Source organism: Rhipicephalus microplus, chromosome X (genome assembly GCF_043290135.1).
Source record: "Rhipicephalus microplus isolate Deutch F79 chromosome X, USDA_Rmic, whole genome shotgun sequence".
NCBI classification, from domain to species: Eukaryota; Metazoa; Arthropoda; class Arachnida; order Ixodida; family Ixodidae; genus Rhipicephalus; species Rhipicephalus microplus.
Window position 1 is genome coordinate 284,692,694 of NC_134710.1, and position 22,755 is coordinate 284,715,448.

General features: G+C 44.0%; 1 protein-coding gene across 5 annotated transcripts in view; it reads left to right on the plus strand.

Moving 5' to 3' along the window:
- The window catches only part of LOC119161452 (STAM-binding protein), a 120,711-nt gene that overhangs the window by 87,376 nt on the left and 10,580 nt on the right, over nt 1-22,755 (plus strand). For 4 of the 5 annotated variants that reach the window (XM_075879253.1, XM_075879254.1, XM_037413927.2 and 1 more), the window contains one exon: nt 2,726-2,828. In XM_075879253.1, coding sequence (XP_075735368.1) covers nt 2,726-2,828 — 103 coding nt within the window. Of the gene's footprint in view, nt 1-2,725; nt 2,829-11,135; nt 11,283-22,755 lie in introns of all 5 variants that reach the window. The other variant, XR_012887344.1, reaches the window with a different exon arrangement.

Below are 22,755 nucleotides of genomic sequence, written 5' to 3' on the forward strand. Positions count from 1 at the left end.
CTGTAACAAGAATGGACTCTTCTTAGTCTATGGACTTCTTGAGTTACTCCATCTGTCGAGGCATACGGCAGTGAACTTGGCTTGAAGAACCGAGGAAGAGCATCTGAAGGAACTTGTAGAGAAGCTTTAGCACCCTTGAGTGTACCCAGGCCTTCTTCAAGCACTTCGGCGTAGTCTTGGACAAGGTGTTTGACATCGGGAAGTGTGTGGATGTTCACTTCGGCGTCGGAAACGCCGATGCCCAGCTCGCGCATCCAGTTGCGTCCAAGAAGAGTGGGCGATCTGTCTCCGGCCAGAAAAACAGGTAGGTCGGCCTCCTTGCCATGAAGCTTGACGCTGACGTCAGCTTTGCCCTGAACCTTTTTTAGTTCCCTGGAATTGCTTCGCAGAAGCACTTGTGATGGCTGCACAGGAACCAAAGGCAAAAGCTGAAGAAGACGCAACTTGGCCATGACACAGACACTTGCCCCCGTGTCCACTTACATGCAGAGCGGCTTGCCGCAAACACCAACAGTGACGGTAAAAGGTGGAGGCGGCGTGGCGTAGTCGACTGGCCACATGTCAAAAACTTAGTAAGATAAAGTGGTAGCGGTGTCCTGCTTGCGTACAGTATTAACACGATGATGGTTACTCGATGACGGTGAACTGCAAGACGAGAACGAACGTGCTTGGGTAGGGCTGTTGCTTTGGGCTTGGCTGTCCCTTCGTCTTGAATTGCACACCTTTGCCAAATGACCTCGTTTATGGCAGTAATTGCAGATTGTCTTCACATGCTTGCATTTTGATGCAAGATGTCCGTCCCCGCAGCGGTAGCAGGTGACGCTTCCAGAACATGACAAGACACGATCAGTCGAGAAAGCGCTGCTTGTGTTCGCTTGCGCTATCTCACCTGCGTCTTTTTTTGCTGCTTTCATTGCCAAGGCATTCTGCACAGCATCGTCGAAGGTGAGGTCCGGTTTTTCCAGAAGTCTTGTCTGGACATCCACGTTGTTTATGCCACACACGACACGGTCATGGAGCATGTTTTCGACTTCAGCCCCGAAGTTTCAGTGCTCGGACAAGCTTTTTAGTGCTGCGATGGAATTGCTGACGGATTGCCCTTTCGGGGGAATGTGCGAGTTAAAATAAAAATGCTGCATGAGGGCAGAGGGCTTCGTACAATAATGGCTTCCAAGAACTTGAAGAATCTCGTCCAGCGTCTTGTCACTGGGCTTGGCGGGCTTGACCAAATTGCAGAGCAAAGCATCCATTTTCTGCCCGCAGCAGCTAATGAACATGGCAGTACGCTTGTCTGGGGCGACATCATTTGCCAGGGAAAATGCTTGGAGCTAGTTCACGTAACAGGGCCTGTCGTCTCCTCCCCCTTCGAACGGCTCGAGGTTGCCGAAACATGACATGCTGAACAGATGGCAGAGCAGTGTGGGAATAAAGACTTACATGAAACTTCCTTTCGTTCTCGTCGCCAGTTATTACATGTATAGATTAATAGATTGCCGGGCGGTAGTGACTACCATGAACAGTAGGCCATCAGGCTCGCGAAGAACATGAGAGCATGTTGAGCCCTTTGCCCTGAACAAACTGTGTTTATTGCTTCCAAAACGGCCACCCATCACTGTGCCAGGCTTGCACAGCTCAACACAACTATCAGCGCCATGTGGGGGCGCTGCATTTGAGCTAAAACAGCCACGAGGTGCGCTTAACGTTTTTTGTTTGCCCCTCCTATCCCTCCTCGCTTAGCTTCCAGCGCTTTTGTCGGGACGAGAAAAGAAAGAATGTGATTGCAGCGTGTGACAAATCTTCGTAACTCTGCTCGTACTGGACGGATTCATAAAATTTTTGTGGTGTTGGATTTGTGAGGCAATAAGCTCGTCTAGTGAATTAATTCAATGGTTACTCAAGATAGTGTTTCAGGGCCCCTTTAAATTGCAGGTCATGTCTTTCATGGCTGTAATGACCATTTAACTGGCATAAACTTTACAAATGTACCACGGTATCTAGTGACGAAATGTGATTCAATACTGTTGCTCCTTGTCTAAGCCTCATTTGTCTTTTGTGCATTTTGAGCTATATTTAGCTGATAGTGGCCTGTCAAGATTGAAATTGTAAGCTGGTGACTGTTCTATGCAAGCGGGAGCATAGCCATCCGGTCTGGCTGTAGTTATACGCCTGTAACTCTAATGTTCTTTTCGAACTTGCATAAACATATTGTGCTGGCTGTATGGAGATTGTCACTTCTGTTGGTTCTTCTTCTGGTGGGATAGATTGTGTATGCCAAGGGTATTCAGACCATTAGCCTTGACCAACCTCACGGGCTTTTCGAAAGTATCGCGGAAATAATCTCCTCTACTTTATGCTGATGCGCTCACGTGTACACTCACTAGTACTTTGTGAGGGTTCGTTGGCGCTTAAAGAGAACAAAGGGTGTGGCGGGGACCTCAACTTAAAATTTCATGTTTCACGTCAGACTGGTAATTTGTTGTAAAGAAAAGAGAATATTGGCTGTTCTTATATTTGGCTGTCAGTCTCTCTCCCTGCCCCCTTCGCTTTCTTTTTCTCATTGTTTTTAATTATACTTGTAATCCTTCATAGCTACTGTCACATTGACACAAAACAGTAGAGCAAAATATATTCCTTTTGAAATCATATCTTTTTCTCTCAGTTCTTTATGCATTATTAGTTCAAGTGTTTGCATCATTCACCAATTCTTATCAAATTCACTTTCAAGGAACAAAATCTTCAGCTTGACTTTTGATCATGGTTTGCCATTTATCTCTGGATGCCGTGCTACTGGTTTCCATCCACATCCTAAAGAGCCACCACTGTATGAGGTATGTTTTCTTCCACATTTTATTTGACAGACGGAGCCTTATGAATATTTCTTATCCTGGCGTGCTTTTATTTGCATTTACATAAAGGTGATATTGAGATGAAATTTTAGTGGCAAGTAATCTTGTCTTTTACTTGTAGGTGTCTAATTTCCACTAACATTGCTATGAATAATGCCTGGTGTCTCAGTGTAAGCATTTGGATGAGATTGACACTGTAACTGATGCCTGCTGCAACATTCCTACATGTTGCATTCTGCATTGTTTTCCTTGTAGGGCGATTTTGTTGCTTTGCTATTTATCTTGGGTGTTAATGCTTATAAGGTCTTTATTGCATTATACAGTGGAACCCCACTGTTACGTTCCTCACTGCTGCGCTTTCTTGGCTGTTACGTTGTCTTTCATCGGTCCCGGCATAGCTCTCATAGAATCCCATGTGTTGCGAACCCTGCTGTTACGGCGCAACTGTGAGAACGGTTTGTATGATGCATCGCAACCTAGTCCACCGAACACGCCCGGGCACCGCCATTTTGATTTGACATTTGACAGTCTTGGACTGGCTTGGCTACGAAACAGGCTGCAAGAAGCCGCAGGTGAGTTGGAGCGGCCGCTTCTAGATGGCCATTTGTGAAAAGTGCTATCGTCATCATCTCTGTGCTTATAACGGGAGTTTCACTACGGAGTGCCGGAAGTGTGTGACAGTCCCACCGCCGCATGTTGTGACTTGTCTTCAGTCGCTGTTATGTGTGCAAAGCCTGTTACTGTTGAACTTGTCAACGCAATCATTCTCAAGCCTTGATGGCGTCGTGTAAGCTGAAAGCGCTTTACCATTAGGAAAAGCTGGACGAACCTAAAGCAATCAACAAGCAGCTAGCGCAAAAAAGGGTCGACATTGCTAAAGACCTTTGACTGCCACCGTCAACGCTCAACGGCATTGTCTCGAAGTGTGCCGATATTGAAGGGATTGTCGCTCTTTTCGGCTTGAAAGCCAAGCAGGCCTCTGGCATCAAGCACGGGGACCTCCACGAGGCTCTTCTCACCTGGATCAAGCAAGCTTGCGCTGCCGGTATCAACTTCGACGGCAGCGTTTCATGCAAGAAGGCAATGGAAATAGCCGACAGACTGGGCATCGCTGATTTTGCAGAGTCAAATGGCAGAATCGACCGTTTACGCAAGAGGCAGGGCACGCTTACAAAACAGTAAGCAGAGAAGCGGCAAGTGTGAACGTGGAAAGAGCCAATAATTGGAAGTCCACATCATCTGCTTTAATTGAGGGGTATGAGCCTCATGACATATATACAACGCTCATGAAACAGGCCTTTTCTTTCATGTGCAGCCTGAAGGGTGAAGTGTGCCATGGAGGCAAGTGCAGCAAAGACGGGCTGACAGTGCTCTTTTGCTGCAATATGGACGGCTCCGACAAACTAAGGCAGTGGGTGATCAGCAAGTTTAAAAGCCACGGTGCTTGAAAAACATTCGCCTGCTACCATGTCACTACAGAAGTAACAGTCGCTCGTGGATGACGTGTGCTTTGTTGGAAGAGTTTCTTTCATACTTCGGTAATAAGGTGGGTTCACAGTGCTGTCACAGAAAATTTTGCTGCCTTTCGAGAGATCTGCCACTTGTACAAAACGCCAAACTTCTTTTTTCTCACCAAGTATGACAAGCCACTTGCAGCCATTGAATTCTGGAATCTTACAATGTGGGAAGCATTCGTACAGAAAAAGCATCGTCAAACGCTGACCGCGCATATTGATCGTGGACAGCAGCAGCCTACGACAATTTCGGCACTCGACACCATTACATCGCATCAGTGTGGAATGCAGTGAACGTGGCAACTGTAAAGCGCTGCTTCGCGAGGTGTTGGTTCCATGTGGGTAGCGAAGGAGAGCCTGCCATCGAAGCTCAACAATCAGAAGCAGCCTCTTGTGGGCAAGAGCTCAATGAGGCAATGAATGTGCTGGGTGCCATGGGTATCATGTAAGACGACTACATCGCTGTGGATGCTGCTGTCGTTTGTCGGAGTGCGAGATAATCGCAGAGATTGCTGGAAACTCGATCGCAACTGAAGACGGGGACATTGATGACGACGACGAGCATGAGCCACACGATTCTGAAGAGTTGGCAGTGGAGTCAGCCGATCTCAACTTTGGAGAAGCAGTCGCAGCCCTGGTCTACCTTCGCAGATATGTCGCACACCAAAGCGGCGTTGAAAGTAATGCAGCCTTCCAGATTATTGAGAAATGCCTGGTGCTTACCAGTGAGCGAAAGAAGTGGCAGTCAACTATCTTTGATTATTTAAGCTCACCTTGCTGAAATAAATTTTTTGTTGTCAAAGTGCCTGTGCTCTCATTCATTTTTAGAGCTTTCCTCTCTTTCGCGTTTTCTTGGCTGTTAGGTTTTTTCTACCCGGTCAACTGACAAACGTATGAAAGGTGTTCCACTGTAATCGATTGGACAGAAAAAAGTGAGGAGTGTGTTGATCTAACATTTGCAGTATTTTGCCTATGGGCACTCCTATGCTGACTGGAGTGTTATTTATGCAGACTATTTTTGCTTATGCATTTAAACCTGGATATAACGAAACTGACAAATTTTCAGAAAAATTAGTTATTAGTTATGAAGGGAATTTCGTTATGTGTAGGTTCGGTACGAAATTTTGAAAAATAAACCAGCAAATTAAACAAAAGAGGAACTGAAGGCAGAGCTAACCCCAAAAACTTAGTCACTAAAAAACTATTGTGATAAAAAAATAAAAACCTATTGCGAGAGCAATTATACAGGCACCTTCGGCAGGTTTTTGCTATCGCCGCCGTGTTCCATAACAAGTCGAAATTTATAAAATGCCCCCGTGAACTCTAACTTTTACGAGCGGGTAAAAGCGCTCGAGCGCTGCTGATGCAGTTGAGGTCAAATGAGCCACCCATCTCTGTCTCCTAAAGGGCGCATACGACAACATCCCCCCACGCTGTTAGAACTGTGGTCGAATGCTGAAACAGAAAGGAAACCACCTTTCTTGAATGAGCTTGAAAAAACTGGGCAAGGGGGCCGCTTGAGTAGCAACAGTGAACTTTCGAAGGGAGGGGTTGCGATCACTGGCGCGTGCGCCATCTCGGCAAGCATCAGTGCACATTGAAAGTAGGGGACTGTGAATAGAGCACTTCTCCCTGGAGCGGTCGTATTGGTTTACACCAGGGTTTTGTAATAGTTCTGCAATACTTGATTCAAAAGAGTTGGCTGCCAGTCTTCATATAGGTACCCGGTAATGCAGTTTACGAGATCCGATGGTAGCGCCAGAACACACAGCCTAGCGAGTAGGTGCAGCAAAACCTGGCCTTCCAATGCGTAGCCTAGTAGATGCAGCAAAACTACTTGCCCGTGCACTTTTTTTTTAATTTGTGAGCAGGGTAGTCACGGCTGATTATGTAAGCGCCCAGGAAGCCTTCTTTGAAAACGTGCCCCAAAAAACGAACACACTGACACTTAGCGTGTCAGTGTGTTCAGGGAGAGTTTCATTTTTTTGGTATCCCTGGCGGTTGGTACCAACAATGTTGAGACGGCCCAAAGAGCTTCGTCTCGCCCTCTGGTCCAATGTTGGGTGGCTATAGCATTACAATTTGTTGCGGTTAAATTCATTGCATTGCAATAAGCATGCCGTCGTGTTGTTGCCAAAGCTCATTGGCTAATCGTAAAGGCTACGTTCCAACGCTTCAAGACGGAAGCGCGTGACTGATCGACCTCCGAAGATCCGTTGTTTTTACCGTGGTCTCGGTGAGTCTCCATTAGCGCCTAATCTGACATCCCTTTGATAGTGAAGACCTGGCTGTCCGCATTAAAAAATAATTATAAAAAGCAAAGCGAAACGTTGTTGGAGGGCACACTACAGTCAAACCCACTTATAACGAACTCGAAAGTGTCTTGAAAAATGGTCGTTGTATCAGTAGTTCGTTGTAATTGGACTCGCCTTTTAAACGCTCGCAAATTCACGAATTAACTGTGACAAGTTAAGCCTTTTCGCTTCATTAAAGAACGCCCGCTGCTTGCTTACAAACGTACTAAACTGTGTTTGTGTCGAACCCACCGCCACTGACAGACTACACAATGTTCGCAAAAAATTCTCTCAGACGTCTTGAAAATCTCGACACACGGTAATGGCTTCCATTTCAGCGCATCAGTCGTGCCATTCTCAACGCACCGGGAGCTGCTTCGTTTCGGACGAGGAAGAGAGAAGTTCGGAAGTCATCACAATTCGTTATCAACTACTGTTCAAACGAAGTGTCGTCGAACCGCGACCTCTAGATAGCAGCTAAGCACCAATGCTCTTCTGTGCGCAGTGTATTCGCGCCAATTCGGGTGGCGTGAAGATCGGTTCCGGCAATGGCTTCACTTGAGTTGCAGTTTATATGCAGTGGCGTATAATATTCATCCTACATTCTAAACTGTTCACACTTAAGAACCTTTATCACGGCGTACAACACAGGGCTGCTAGTTGCCTCAATAAGCGCAAATAGACAACATCTCAAGGGAAAACGAGGACTGCAGAACAAAATTTTGTATTTTTATAATGAACACATGAGGTGGCATGTACCTACCTAGTAGATACCCTGAAATCACTCTTGAAATAATCTCAAAACCTAAAGGAACTCCCACACAAACTAAACCAAACAAAACTTTCAGGTTCATCGCTGCACTTTAAAGAACTGGGTGATAGATGTTTGCTTATGCCCATTTGTAGAACTTTTGATGGCCTTTTCGAAGTTCTCTAACCTACTAACATCTTGTTCTAGTAGACCCCTCGAGAATACGAAGTCCTTCAGAGCGGCAATGTACTCACTTGCCATTGCAGAGCTCATAGACGCCAACGAGGAAATGTTTTCGTCACTATCCTCATCCGAGGATGGCACCTCAGGACGGTCATCTGCTTGCACTTCATGGACGATTGCGCTGTCAAGTTTCTCAGTCACCCACACAGCATCATCCGCTCCAGCAAAGTCGTCGAGGTCGTCTGCGTCACTCACGAGTTGAGCTTCAACGGCTTCCCTTCATGCTTGCTGTGCAACCTCTAGGACATCGGAAACAACGTCCTCGACCGATGCTGCCGAAGTCGATGAACGGACAAAGCCAGCCTTTATGAAACAGTTTTGCATTGTTTCACGGGTAACATCATTCACTATTGATCATCTGCTCCGCCATTCATAAATTAAACTTGAGAGGCTTGTCCTGGCGGATGAGGATCAGCAGCCTCTCAATTACCCAATGGCGATAATTGACCTTGAAGTTTTGAATGATGCCCATATCGAGGGGCTATAGCCTTGCAGTGGCATTGGGCGGCAAAAAAAGAATTTTGATAGCTTTCAGCTCGGTTTAGCCGATGAGCGTAGCAGTTGTCGAGGATTAGGAAGATATTCCTCTTCTTGGCCACCATCTCGTCATCAAACTCTTTTAGCCAGTCACCGAAGAGCGCCTGAGTCATCCACGCTTTTTTATTGTGCCTATACCGAACAGGCACAAACTGTCGAAAACACCTGGGCTTCTTTGATTTCCCTATCACGAAAGGGTGGCAGCGGTCGCTACCATCCATATTGCAGCAAAGCAGCACCGTCGCGAGCACTTTGCTGTTTTTCCCTCCAACACATGCGTTGCCTTTGAGTGAGTGAGTTTTTTTTTGGCAGCATCTGATAGAATAAACCAGTCTCGTCCGCATTGTAGATGCCGTGTTTGCCGAACTGGAGCACATTGCTTATGTTAGCAGACAGCTTATGTTAGCAGACAGCCAGTTGTTCGCTGCGTCTTCATTGACTGCTGCTGCTTCGCCAACAACAGCTCTGTAGACAATCCCATGGCGTTTTTTGAATCGCTGCAGCCATCCTCCTCCAGGCTTGAAATTTTCATGGCCTAGAAGGAATGCAAAGTCACCTGCTTTCTTTATAAGCACGGGTCCACTGGTAGGAATGTTCTTTCCCCTAGCGTCGAAAGACCACTTCAACAGCGCATCTTCTACGTCCTTGTATGTTGCTTCACGAACGTGCTTCTCTTGGTTTTTGTCGCTGCGAAGGTTGGTCAAGGCGTGCAACTTATTTTCGTCCTTGAGAATTGTGGAAACCATCTACTTCGAAAGATCGTATTTTTTCGCAAGGTCGGCATTTTTTATACTGGAATAAATGTCACGGATGATGTCCAGCTTCGTTCCGATTAGGATGGCTTTTCTCTTCTTAGGAGCATTCTCAGCCTTTGCGCAAGTTACTACACGGGAACTCAGCGACACCGTGCTGTCACAGCACAAGCAGCTTTGCTTTTTTTTTTTTTTTTCACAAAACATGTTCAGAGGTCTGCTCCTAGAACATCGCTCCTGGAGAAGCAACACCACATGAGTGCAGAGAGCACTAGCAAAAAAACAAAAACAAAGTGAATTGATGCGAACTCCGCTCAAGCCACTCAAATTCATTCACGTGGTCCGCGAAATGACGACACAGAATACTACACAACCGCACTGAACGAAAGGAGCATAGATAAAGAAACGGCATCGGTGTGCTCAGCCTTCATACACGTGAACCACATGACCTCTCTGATTACGGTGACGATAGGTAGATAACTTTTCTTTTTTTGTTTTCCATAAAATGGATAGCGTTGTCTAAATTTCTTGTGCAAATCTTAAAGCCTATGCTTTTGTGGACAGAAGGGGGCGGATGCTGCTGTACGAGCTGGAAATACGTCATAGATGTGTTTTTTGGTTTGCTTTATTCAACGCGCTGGCAGCTAGCTTCGGTAGGCAACCTTAGATGTCCTCTGGAAACTTCGCCAACATCACCTCGATCATCTCCTTCACTGAAACACTACGGAGCTGCCGATGGTTATTTTAACATCCAAAGTGTTCGTTGTCGGTGCTTAGTCGTGATGTTAAAACAGGCGTCAGAAAAGACAATTTGAAGCTCTCTCAGCCGTGCTACCTTTGGAGAAATGCTTACAAAGCGAGCGACCTCGTTCGTAGCATCTGAAGCCTGCACGCAATGCATGCCGATCTAGGATGCTTTCGTCGTGAAAATTAGTGGGGCACGTGTGAGCATCCCTCTCGCACTTCAAGATGTCTGTTCTAACTTTTTTTTAGCTTCGTGTGCGCCATATTTTTACTGTACCCATGTCAGAAGTGTTCGTTGTAACAGTAGGAGGCTTTAAAGCATGTTGACTATATGTGGACTCAGTTTCAATGGGTAGCATAGGAAAATTGTAAGTGCACCGAAATCAAGTCATTATTTCATTTTTTTTATTTATTTAGGATTACTGCAGGCCTTGAAAAGGCCCAGGCAGGGGGGGAAGGTACAAACAAACAGTAAAGAGTATGTAGATATTAAAGATAATATACTGACTACAAAATGAATCTACCAACAAGGAAACAAGCACGGAAAAATGTAAAACAATGAAATAGAATATACAGAATGAAAGGATCATGAATACATAACTATCTAATCAATGGACAAGGGTATCTGTGCAAGGCTAGGTTTAAGATGTAATGGATGTGATAGAGTCTGTGTTGCTGAGTGCACTAAGTGGTAGGCTGTTCCAGTCTGCTACTGTTGGAGGAAAAAAAGGAATACTTAAATATGTTGGTTTTGGCATTGTAAGGCGTTAATGTGGCAGACTGGCAATGTCTTGTTCGGCGAGCAGTGAGAGGCCTAATATAAGGTTCAGGAGAAAGAGACAACTTATTATTATACAGCAGGAACAGAAATTTAAGCCTGTGAATTTTTCTTCTTAGTTGTAAGGACTGAATGTTGTGTTGGGCCATTAAGATACTTGGAGAATCACTGGTACGATATTTTGAAAAGACAAACCTTACTGCTTTACGTTGGATCCTTTCTAGCGCATCGATGTTAGTCTTATAGTATAAGGATCCCACACGATAGCTGCGTATTCTAGCTTAGGACGGACAAGAGAAGTATGGGCAGTTAAACGAGTCTCGGCAGGAGCACGTTTTAATTTGTGTCTGATGCAGCAGAGTTTTTTGAAAGCTGAGTTGCAAAGGTGAGAGATGTGGGAACTTCAACTGAGAATATTACTTATTATAACACCTAAGTACTTATATTCATTGACATCTTTAGGTGGCATGGATGCAAGATTATAAGTGAATGAAAGTTTATTGATTTTTTTCGGTGATTTTCATAATTACTGTTTTATCAATATTAAGCTGCATATCCCAGCGTTTGCACCATATTAAAATATTTTAAAGGATGGAGTTTAAGGTGACTTGATCTTGTTGGCAGGTGATTCTGTTAAAGAGTAAGCAGTCATCTGCGAATAACTTTATCTGAACAGGTTCAGAAGTACAGTCAACAATGCCGTTAATATATACATGTTAAATAATAAACGTCCAAGAACACTTCCTTGGGGAACGCCAGAAGTTACCGGAAGAATACTTGAAGAGCAGTTATCGATTGCAAGGAACTACCTACGGTTAGTAAGGTAAGCAGAAATCCAATTTACTAGTTGTGAGGGAACGTCCAAATGAATAGGTCTATTGATTAGTTTTGCGTGTGACACGAGATCAAACGCTTTTCTAAAATCTAAAAATATGATGTCAGTTTCTCCCGATTTGTCGACAACGCTAGGAAGACTATGAATAACAGTAGTTAATTGGGTTACAGTGGATAGCCGATAGATTGTTATATCTGGGATCACTATAAGTGGGTTCGACTGTATGCACGCTCAGTGAAACCATGTACGCGCACAGATTCTAAAACGAAGAGCAACGACAAGGATACTGCGGAAAACCATTCTGTAAAGTACCCTCCATATGCAGCGTGGCCCCATATGTGATGCTAACTAAAAGCGTGGCGCTGTCAAAGGAAAAGTTGTTTTATTATTATTATTTTTTTTTGTCCTTAGTTTGGAAGGAAAGGGAGTGCACATCCGCGCATGTGCCCACGGCAGCAAAAAAGGCGTAGAAGTCGCCGGGGACACAAGCGCGTCGTGCGCGCCATCACCACTTCGCTCTTCTTCAACTGCGGGGCATTCACGGAAGATGCATGGTCGTGCCAAAATGACAAAATCCGGGGCAATACTCCTGATTGTCCGTGGCAAACTTTCGTTATATCAAGGATGTCTCCCATTGTTACTTTGTTACATAGAGGTAGAAAATATATGTGTTACACTATGGGGTAACAGTGGTGAATAAAAAAAACTGTTATATTGAGAAATTTACTTTATCAAAGTTCATTATAAGCAGGTTTAACTGTAGTCCTGCTAGCTTTGATGCTGCTTAAGCAGAATTTTTATGCGAAATGGAGGATGTTTAAATTGAACACCGATGTCATATTTGGTTAACTGTATTCCATCAATGCTAAAAGCATTAATAGAACTGCAGGCATCATCTACAATGAAACTGAACAGGCTGTTTAAGCGGCATCATCAAATTCATCACTGATATTGAGGTGTGTTGCAGTTTGTGCACGTGTTTTCTTTTTGGTTGGCCATGGTTGATCCTTCATTATTAGTGCTGAAGTCCTGCCCACCGTTAGCTCTGGTGTGCATATGATGAGCTATCTGAACGTTTTCAATGGCGATAACAAAGCACCTGCACAATGCAGTCATACTTGCAACAACGTAGAAAGGAGTAAATTAGTTCCTTGTGGATTCTTAATGAGGCTGCACCTCTTGTAAAGTATGGCATCCCAGAAAGTTCCCTCATCAAGATTCTTCAAGAAAAGCACAAGCTGTAGGACACCTCTACCTGCATTGGTCTGCGAAAGAGGAGGTTGGGTTTGGCGAATGCTCTGCCGTGGTGGTCTAGTGGCCAAGGTACTCAGCTGCTGATCCGCAGGTCGCAGGATGAAATCCCTGTTGCGGCAGCAGCATTTTTGATGGAAGCGAAAATGCTTTAAGCCCATGTGCTCAGATTTGGGTGCACATTAAAGAACCCCCAGATGGTAGAAATTTTTGGACTCCTCCACTACGGCGTCTCACATAATCGTATGGTGGCTTCGGGACATTAAACCCCACATATCGATCAATTGGGTTTGATGAACCATGAGAATCTCAAAACAGTAATTGCCAATCCAGCTGAGGAGGGCCCAGAATGAGAATCGCTGTTCGATTGCCGGTACAATGCCTAGTATTCAAATCGATTGCTGGTGATCGATGCTTTGTATTGCCGATTTTGGCATGTTAGATTTTATCAGTCGTGCACTTAGCACCTTCTAGTGGTTATTGTAGACTTGCAAGTTAAATGTCAAATTATGGTGTCAGCTTAGCCATCTGATGGTGTTGAGCGGGATTAATTGCCTGAGATTTACACCAACTTTTCACTAGAGAGCTGTTGCTTGAAATCAAGGATGATTTACTCTACCAAAATTTATTTCCGAAAATCTGACGCATGTGTAATGTATAGAAGTGTCCTTTTAAACCAGTTTCTAGCAGTTTTGGGTTACATCCAATGTTGGTAATCGCTTTCATCGACATCAAACTTGATCATATCACCACTGGCACCAGTGAAAGCTCTAATTTATTGCCTCGGTTTTCTATAGTTTTAGGGGTGAAAAATTGTTTTATTGAAAGTATGGATAAACATGCTTAGTTATGTTGAGGTTAAAAGTGCTACGTGGTCTTTTATGAACACGTAGCATGATAGAACTAAGTGTTCGCAGCATTCTTACACGCTTGCTGACTGATATGATTATTGAAAAAGAACTCAGAGGTCATCTAAGACGGTAGGAAGCTTAATGCTTTCCTGTCCCTAGTGGGTATTTCAACCATCTAGTGCATACTTTTTATTGTATGATGTCACTTTAAACTAAAGCTGAGACACTTCTGTCTCTAATGATGAGGATTAGTCCACCACAGTGATATGGGTCTTGAGGCAACAGACCTTGAACACCTTGCTTTTGCTAAAAGCAGGCATGAAATCTAAAGGTATGTTAGATTTCTGCATGGTGCAAGGCACTGATGTTGCAAAAATTCAGATGGTGCTACTGGGGCACAAATGCAGTTCACATGGTATACACACATTGCCTTTGTAGCACCATCTCTCATTTTTTGTTTTTCAGTTGAGTGGTGTTGTAGGCTTCTTCGCTATGAGAACAAAAAAAAAAAAATGTGTCGGAAGGGATTTGCTTACATGTACCTTTGGTGCTACTTGTTTGCTCTCGTATCTAGTCATCTGTTGCTATAAACGCACATGTGAACTCCGTTATTGAGCTTGTCAACACGAACAACAAAGACACAAAACAAGAGATTCACTGTTGTGCTTCCATACTGTTTGTTCGCTGCTACCTAACATAATTCCTGACTATTACAACAGCTTGTGGACAGTGGCTGGGGAGCTTCAGGCAACACTGATGGCAGTGCAGTGTACTTTGCTACATATGATTGTTCTAGCCTCTGTACTAGGGCTCATCCGCTTTGTCCATTGCATGAACTTATTGCTGTTTTCGCTCGGCATTGATTGGCGTCATTGATTACTAGAAAATTATCGCCGTCTGAAAATAGCGATGAATGCGAGCTTGTCATAGTAGTTCATCTTTGATGCACTGATTGCTCTAGCCTCTGTACTAGGGCTCATCCGCTTTGTCCATTGCATTAACTTATTGCTGTTTTCGCTCGGCATTGAATTGGCATCATTGATTACTAGAAAATTATCGCCGTCTGAAAATAGCAATGAATGCGAGCTTGTCATAGTAGTTCACCTTTGATGCACTGAATGATTAATGCCCTTGCATTGAGTTCTATGCTGCTGTCCATAACTATATTGCACCGTGCTCATCCGTGAAAAATAATTCATGATCAATGCCACACTTGGGCACATTAGAAGGGCTTTGTTTATACCACAACAATAATGTCATCTATCTTGCATGCTACCTTTCCTTATTTACATGTTCCTGGCACCTCTAGGTCATGAACATTGTTTGTTATTAGTGTGACCTTGCATTTTAAATAGGAAAGTGGCGAGGGCAGAGTTTTCAAGAAAGGAAACACAAGCTAGACAGGTGACACTTCTCACCGGTAAAGAAGGCACCTTTTTTATGCCCTCTTCTTCGTGAGGTCACGTTTGCCACATGCACAATCCATCAACACTATATCCATGTTCATTGCCATGTTCATTGCCATCATTTGCTTTCCAGCTGCACCATGGCGGCATCATTCGAGAAGGTGCATAAGTTTTCCGCACCACGGCAGCAACACTGATGCACTGCACTTCTATCAAAGACTACCGTGCAGGGCAGCACAAAATCAAAGAATGCTGTGTCATGAGATATGAACAGATGCAGATGGTGCAGGTAAATCAGATAAACTTAAATTACAGGGCCAAAACTTCTCATAAGCACCATATTTAGATAGCAAATACAGATCACAGGTTAAGCTTGTTCTTGTAGAAACCGAAAATACGTCATTGGTGATGCTCCCCCACATCATGTGGCTTATCGCTTAGTCGAGCCATGACAGACCGCATGAAAATCAAGATGACCTCTTAGACCAGCTTGGAGCACCAGTCCACAATCATGCGAGAAAGCATAAACCTCACGTGCGAACTTGCATGTGAAAGCCCTGAGCATCTCAACAGTGATAAATATTGTATCGCTGTTCACCTGCAAATCAAACTTCATGCAAAGGATGCATGAAGCAACGGCTCTCCATTGTTGCTTACATGAGTGCAGCTACTGTTCACCAAAACTGGCTCAATTTTGCACATTTGCTGAAATATTATCGCTGGTTGACCAGCACACTGTAAGTTGAAAAGCACAGTCAACTTCCACTTGATAAAAAGTGGAAGAACAGTGGTGAATTATCAATTTTTTGCTGAACTGTGCATTTTCCTGTGGACTGGCATAGTTTCTACACAAAACGTTGCCTTCAAAACACTCTCTCCTGACTGATGTTTATTACTCCATCATTTGTAAGTGTGACTAGGTGTATATGTGTTATGTGTGAGAATGTAAAAAAGTCACACTTTCGCCAAAGGTTGAAGCAATAAATATGGTAGCAACATATTCGAATGTTTTACGAAGCAAGGCTAGCATTTTTAGGAGCAATATTAATTGTAGTAAATTTGCGCTTGCTAAGTAACTAAGTTCCCTGTTGCACGGCCACAGTAGACGATCACAACAAGGCTTGTGCACAGTGACGGGGTCGATGAGAAGCGCTTCTCATCAGCATAGCTGGTACTAAGGTTTATACCTTGTGCGTCGCCGCTGATGGCAATTCGTTATGTGTATAGTGTGTCTATATGTGAACGGCCCCTCCAGGTACACTTTTGGCACCGTTTTCTCAAGTCGAGAGTACAGTCCGTAGAAGCTCCCACCTGCTGCAGTGGCAAGAGCGGCGCGCTTAATGTTGCCGCGGCAACCATAAGTTTTTTACCCCCGTTGTTTGCTCACAAGATAAGCGCGCACACAGATGACCCCGGCTGGAAAGGCGATGTTCGCTCTGCAGGAAAAGAAGGTCAGCGCATTCATCTGTGTATATATATATATATATATATATATATATATATATATATATATATATATATATATATATATATATATATATATATATATATATATATATACACATACATATACATATATGTGAATGACGGCGGTGGCGGCGGCTTTGGAAAAAACTGGCCAGGACTGTTTATATAACTGCTATTGCAATAAAATTGAGGCAACCCACTATTTTCTGAATTGTTAAAACTGTGTGCGTAGCTTGCTTTAGTGCCTCAATGCTGCAACCAACAGTGGAGCTAGTGTTCGACTTAGCTTCTCAGTTTTCAATGCCATAAGGTTAAGAGCTTGTTTCACAAAAATTTCAGTGTCGGCGATGGCGTAGTTGGTCGTGAGCGAAAAATCATCTTGTGTGGGAAAATGCAAATAAAACAAATAATAAAAAGTTCCGGGCCTAAGTGAGGACTGAACCCGAGTCATTTGCGTGGCATGTGCTATTGTACCGCAGAGGCAAGGGTCTAGATAGCTTGGAAATACAGGAAAAATAACTTGCATGATTTACAAACTCCCACTTCATGTATACATACTTTACAATGCAACATTTAATATTGCAGTAATAATGCATGGAACAAGTGTAGATTTCAATCAGGCGTCAGAACATGTGATTATCATTACTTCTTGGTTTAAAGTGGGCCACCCACTATGAAAGGCTCACACGTTACTGTGCCTTTTCCCCTAAGGCCACATAGTGGCTACATAGCAAGTTAGAAAAGATTTCACGTGCACAATTGACCGTAGTTTAAAGCAGGCTACCCATTATACAATGCAGCTGTATGCGAGAGATTCACCGACACAAGCCGCTTTGAACACATTATGCACTAGGGACAGGATATCTCGATCGTGTTCAAGTCTTAAAGGTAAAGTTCAAGGGTTCCTTAATTTTTGCTGGTAATGTTTAGCTTTTGCTAGAGATTCTAAGTTATTGTTATTAGTACTAACCAAAGTCAAAACAAAAGAAGAATGACGTCATTTTGCCCACAAGTCCACAGGCTCTCAAGATAGCCTTAAGTGTCACATAACATAGGTACTATGTCATTTTAGTCACATGACTAGTATGGGATATTTAGTCACATGTGTAATTGTTTCGTGATTTTAGTCCCATGACGTCATACGATGTTATAAAATTTTCAGCCTCCCAACAGACTCGCCCATTATAGTTATTGCATTCTATGCTAATCGAATCGATGCCGGCATTTCTTTTCTTTAGTTTGAAACAATGCCTGCCTCTAGCACTGTAAACTGCTCAAGTTGACTAGGAACCAGTGCGGCACATGCTACTGAGAGGCCGGCACACTGCACGACGCACGTGAGATGCTGGTGCGTGGCACACCTGTTTTGGGCTGAAATTGGGCGTTTAAATTGCTTTTGAAAATTTTGGTGATGATCATATTGTAATAGTGACAAACACAAGCACTGCAACGAAAAAAGCATAAAGTTTAAAAAACAATTAGTGAGAGCTGCTCAACCCCACCCTGTCAACGCCCACTTCAATAGGAAGCTGACACTTCCACTTCACTACTCTTCAATGACAGATCGTGATGTTTTTACTTTACTCTTCATTCTGGTGCCCTGTCTTTTCATCATCTTACATAGAAAGGCTCATTTCTGCCTCTCAGCGCTTGCCACAACTCGACAGAGGATAGTTAATTCATGTGTTACATGTGTAGCCCAGATTCAGAACATCGATCTGGCACGTTTTATTGAAAAACATGTAACTGGGTATGTGATCTGCATTCAACTTTTCAAGTAGACTTCTATGCACGCACGCTCGAACGTACGCTAATGTGCTGTGTGCAGCGGACAAAAGTTGGCCTCGACCGAAAATGGTCATCTTTATAAAAACTCGCAATGAAGCTTTTTTATATTTCAGTCTGTTTATCTAGCTACATCTATTATACACAGTGGCAAAGGGAGCAAGTGCATCTGGTCCGAACAGTGCTCTTGATAAATGTCGGCTATTGGCCAATAATCTTTTGCGACGTCAGATGACAGAAATGTAATGTCCAGTGACAGACGCTCGCCCACTGACAAGAGTGAGAACTGGCCTCTGTTTGAAAAGAGGGCACCTAAAAATAAAGCAACTTCCCGACATGCTTGTAGCCTTTACATGGCCTGCATGGCTGCAATGTTTGACTGAACAGTACAAAGCCGTGTCTGCTTTCCCCAGAATGTGTTTTTTCAACAAGCCCGAGGGGTACTTCATGACCCCTTTTAACTAACTGCTACATTTTCGCTGAAATCTCTTTCCATTCGGCTCGCTTTTGATCATTGTTTCTTTTATGTGCACGCTGCTGTGGCTCTTACCTTTGCAACGTAACATGCACTGAGCTAAAAGTTTTTGTGAACGTTTGTCATATTTTTTATACCGTATTTGCTCGCATAATAAATCCACCCCTGACTTTAATCCTTGAAAAAAAATTGTGTTATTCAAAGTATCTGTGCATTTTATTTCGGTGTGATAGCAATGGCCATTGACTATCGGAACAATGTTAAATAACGCTATTATATCATAAAATAATGATGCAATAAAATTCAGAAGAGTTTAATAACCATACAAAACAGTTGCGAGCAGCGTGAGCGCGGACTATGTTGGTCGAAGCTTGAAAGTCGCGCCTTTTGCAACAGTGCCATCTGTCAAATGCGAAAAAACTTTCACCTTATAGCACCGCGCAAGCACATTGATGCGAAAACAAGGCAATAAACTAAGTGCAACTGCTCCCACCGTGTCGACGGCGTGACCTGCACCCTCAACGTGGGTGTTCCGCCAATCGACGCTGTTTTTCGTTTTTGTTGGTGATCTCGGTACGCTAGGAACATGGCCAGTTTTAAACTTGAAGTTGATCGAGCATGCGCTGGAGCATGGGAACCGAGCAGCTAGACAATACTGTCAGCGTTGACCTGTATACGCGCTATCCGCACAGTCGCACTGCAAGTGGTGAGACGTGCTGGGCACCCACCGCATGCAAGGGGGGGGTAAAATTACAGTCCATCTACAAAAAGTATGTCGCGCATTTCGCGGACTAAAATAAAAACAGCTTTTCTTTGTCGAGGGCGAAGTTCTCGAATAGATGCTCCGTAGTTCTGCACTGAATTTAAAGCTAGCAGCTGTTGGACAGTGAGTTTTTAATTACTCTTACGCGAAATTTCTGCTGTTATAACTCCCTTGATTTTTTTCTCTCGCATAATAAACCCTCCCTTTTAATTGGCATCAACTTTTCTGAAAATCGGTGGGTTCATTATGCGAGTAAATACGGTATAATGAGATATGTGCGGCATACCTGTTTTTCAGGCTCCTGAAAGAAAATTCTAACCTCATTTCTTGAATTTCAAGAGGTATATGCTTTTTGAGGCCTTGGTCAAAATACTCTTTTATTAGCTCAGAGATCCCACTCCTGTGCCAACTGCTCCAAAGTGCGCCAAATGAGATTTGCTGTGCCAATCTGATAAAATCAACGTAAATTGCGCCAAACCATCTATCTCGGGGGTCCGCAACCTGTGGCTCACGGTCGTGCATGCGGCTCGCAGTACAGCTTTAGCAGCTACCGGAATGACGTCAGAAATATTGAAATTGCTAGACACTGTAATTGTGGCAGTATTTAAATAACAATGATTAATGTTTTAATTACCAGAGAGAGTGGTCGAGTTTAATGAGAGAATTCTTTACCTTCCTGCAAACAGGCCGTTGCCGCTTTAAAAAATTGGCCGCTAGTACTTCTGCAGAGCAATGAAATTCAACCTTATTCAGCGGTAGTACCGTAACCTAAGCTCCGATGAGCACAACTATTGCAGAAGGCTAGAGATATGCCCCTGTTTACGACGGTTATTGCAGTGGTGTTAGTTCTGCATTGGTTTACTCACGTGCACCAACACCATATATATGTACTCTAAACGTAAACGAAACCCATTTGCAAAAGTAACCTGGTTGCAGCAAAGAATATCGTATTTACTTTTGTTACGAATGCACTTTTTTCCTAGAAAAATCGGAGCAAAGTTGGGGTTGCACTTATTAAGCGAGGCAGAGTTTATGAAAACTTTTTTGGATTGAGCGAAAAATGCTGTAATGCAAAAAAAAAAGTTAGGTCGCTTAGCTTTTTACAAACGGGTTGACTGTTTGGAAACAAGTTTTTTGTTGCTTTTTACTCTTCTTTGGTGGTTGACAGCGCTATGTTCTGCAAGCTGTTCCCACCCCGCCCATGCATGCCATAAAAGCGTCTAGCGGCTATCTTTTTTCGCAATCGTTTAACCGCACTAGTGGTATCTGCTGTGATTTCGAGGGGCGCCCAGAAACCTGCGCTACGAAGCACTTTGCCAACTTCGCGGCAACCTCGCACGATGACGCCGTTGTCATTGTAGCAAGTAACCAACATTGCAGCACGCTACCCCAAAACATCAAAACAAACCGCTGATAACAAGATTAATGACAAAATACGGCCACTGCCTCACTTCCACATCTCAAGTTTATCTACGCTCGGCAAACAAGTGCAGCGAGCATCGGGGGTGCTACAATGTTGTGAAAATCGGCACAATTTTTTCTGGGCAACGAGTTATTTTTTTATGGTTTTTTCAGAAACCTGAGAGACAATAGAATTAATCACCGTAGCAGCAAATCCTGTCATCGTTGCTCGGAAACAGCTTGAATGTCATTTCGCCTTAAAGTTTTGTATTTGCAGAAAGCGATCGTCGGTCGTCACAGGCAGATTCGTGACCTTCGCTCTCTCTCGCTCGCTGGGAGCTTATCAACTGTGATGTCTCTACATTAGCATTCGTGAACCCCGCTGTGGCGCACAAATAAAAAAAACGGGGGCGCGTGCCACACACAGATGGAAAGAAAAACAATATGGCACGCGGCAATACGGCACGCGACACGCGGAAGGGGGTCGGCATAATAATGCCGACCCCCTTTGCGAGATTCAAACGGTAAGTAGGTGCAAGGTGACTGCAGTGGATGAATGTAGGGGTGGCGTTTATTACGCAGGGAAAGAAATCTAAATTTCGACAACTGAAGTTGGGGGTGCGTTTATTATGCGAGGGCACTCAGTACATAAGTAAATACGGTAATACATGTAGGATTTAAAACCAACATGCAACAAGTACGACATATTGTTCATTTTGTAAAATAAAAGGGCGAGAGATTGCAAAAGGCCTCAAGTACTGGTTTGATAACCAGATTTTTGCGATCCAAGGACATCACGCTGCTGCTAGACCCCCTACTTCCCGTTAGACCCCCTACTAGCCTATGGCTATGGGTCTAATCAGTGTTGTGTATTTCATGAAATGTAATCAAAACAACCTCAATAAAATCCTAAAATCCTAAAGTTGGAATCCCATAAAATGATGATATCCAGGGCATCCAATCAAGTGCACATGCGCGTGCACTTGATTTCATGATAGGAGTGCCACTGTCAAGCAGCAGTAGAGCCGACGTTCATTTCTCGCACTGCTTCGTAGAAACGAACCTCATTATAACGAAGTGGGATATACTCAACTAATGGATATAATGAAGCAATTGTAGTTCCCTTTAAATTCCCATAGATGCCCATATATTTAAAACCACATTTTAATCAAGTGGAAATTTCTTCACAATAGATATAACGAACCATCCTTTGTCCGCAACAAGCATTTACTGATCATTTTTGTATATGTCGATGTAATATCTTATAGGTCGCGACGGTTTAGGTATCATCACGGCTGTAGTTATTCAAAATTCGCACCTTGCGCTTGCCGGGAGCTGCTTGCCAGCGCGCACGTGGATGTGTCTCCCTGCCCTCCTTTCCTCGCGAGCTATGGGACTTGCCCGCGCAGCAACTCGCATGAGCGTGCACGTCAGCCGGCCTCCCCTCTTCTGTAGAACTCATTGACCCACCCGCGCATCTGACCTTCTCCTCCCCAGTCAGCCCCGCATTGGGACGGTGGGGATTGTGGCTTTGTTTTTTGTCATTCGCTGTGGAAGGGCAACACCACCTCTATTAGTTCCGCCGCCCGACATGATATGTACAACAGCAGCAGCAAACGTCAGCACAAAAATATAACAATCGAACAGGCGTCAGGAACGTTAAAAGCCGTTAAGTCCATGCCGAGAAAAAAAAAAGTAGTGGAAGATTTCGGCGATGTTGCCAGTGAGGGTGTTGTGGGCGACAAGGCCCAGACGTGGGATGCTCTCCTTGACGCTGGCGTTGGGCCTAACTTTCTGCATGTACATTGTTGCTGATGCTGACACGGTGACAACGAACGAATTGTCAGATGCGGAAATTATGCGCATGGTGACGGGAGTGCATGACGGCAGTAATGAATGTGTCGACATTCCGGAGCCTAATGTTAGCAAACTCGACGTACCGACACCTGCACAAGCGCTGGATGCGACAGATTTGCTGCGCCGCTTTTTTGGTGCTTACGGTGACGATGAAGACGGGCTCGAAATAGCTGCTGAAGCTTAAAAAGCAGTCATCCGTATGAAG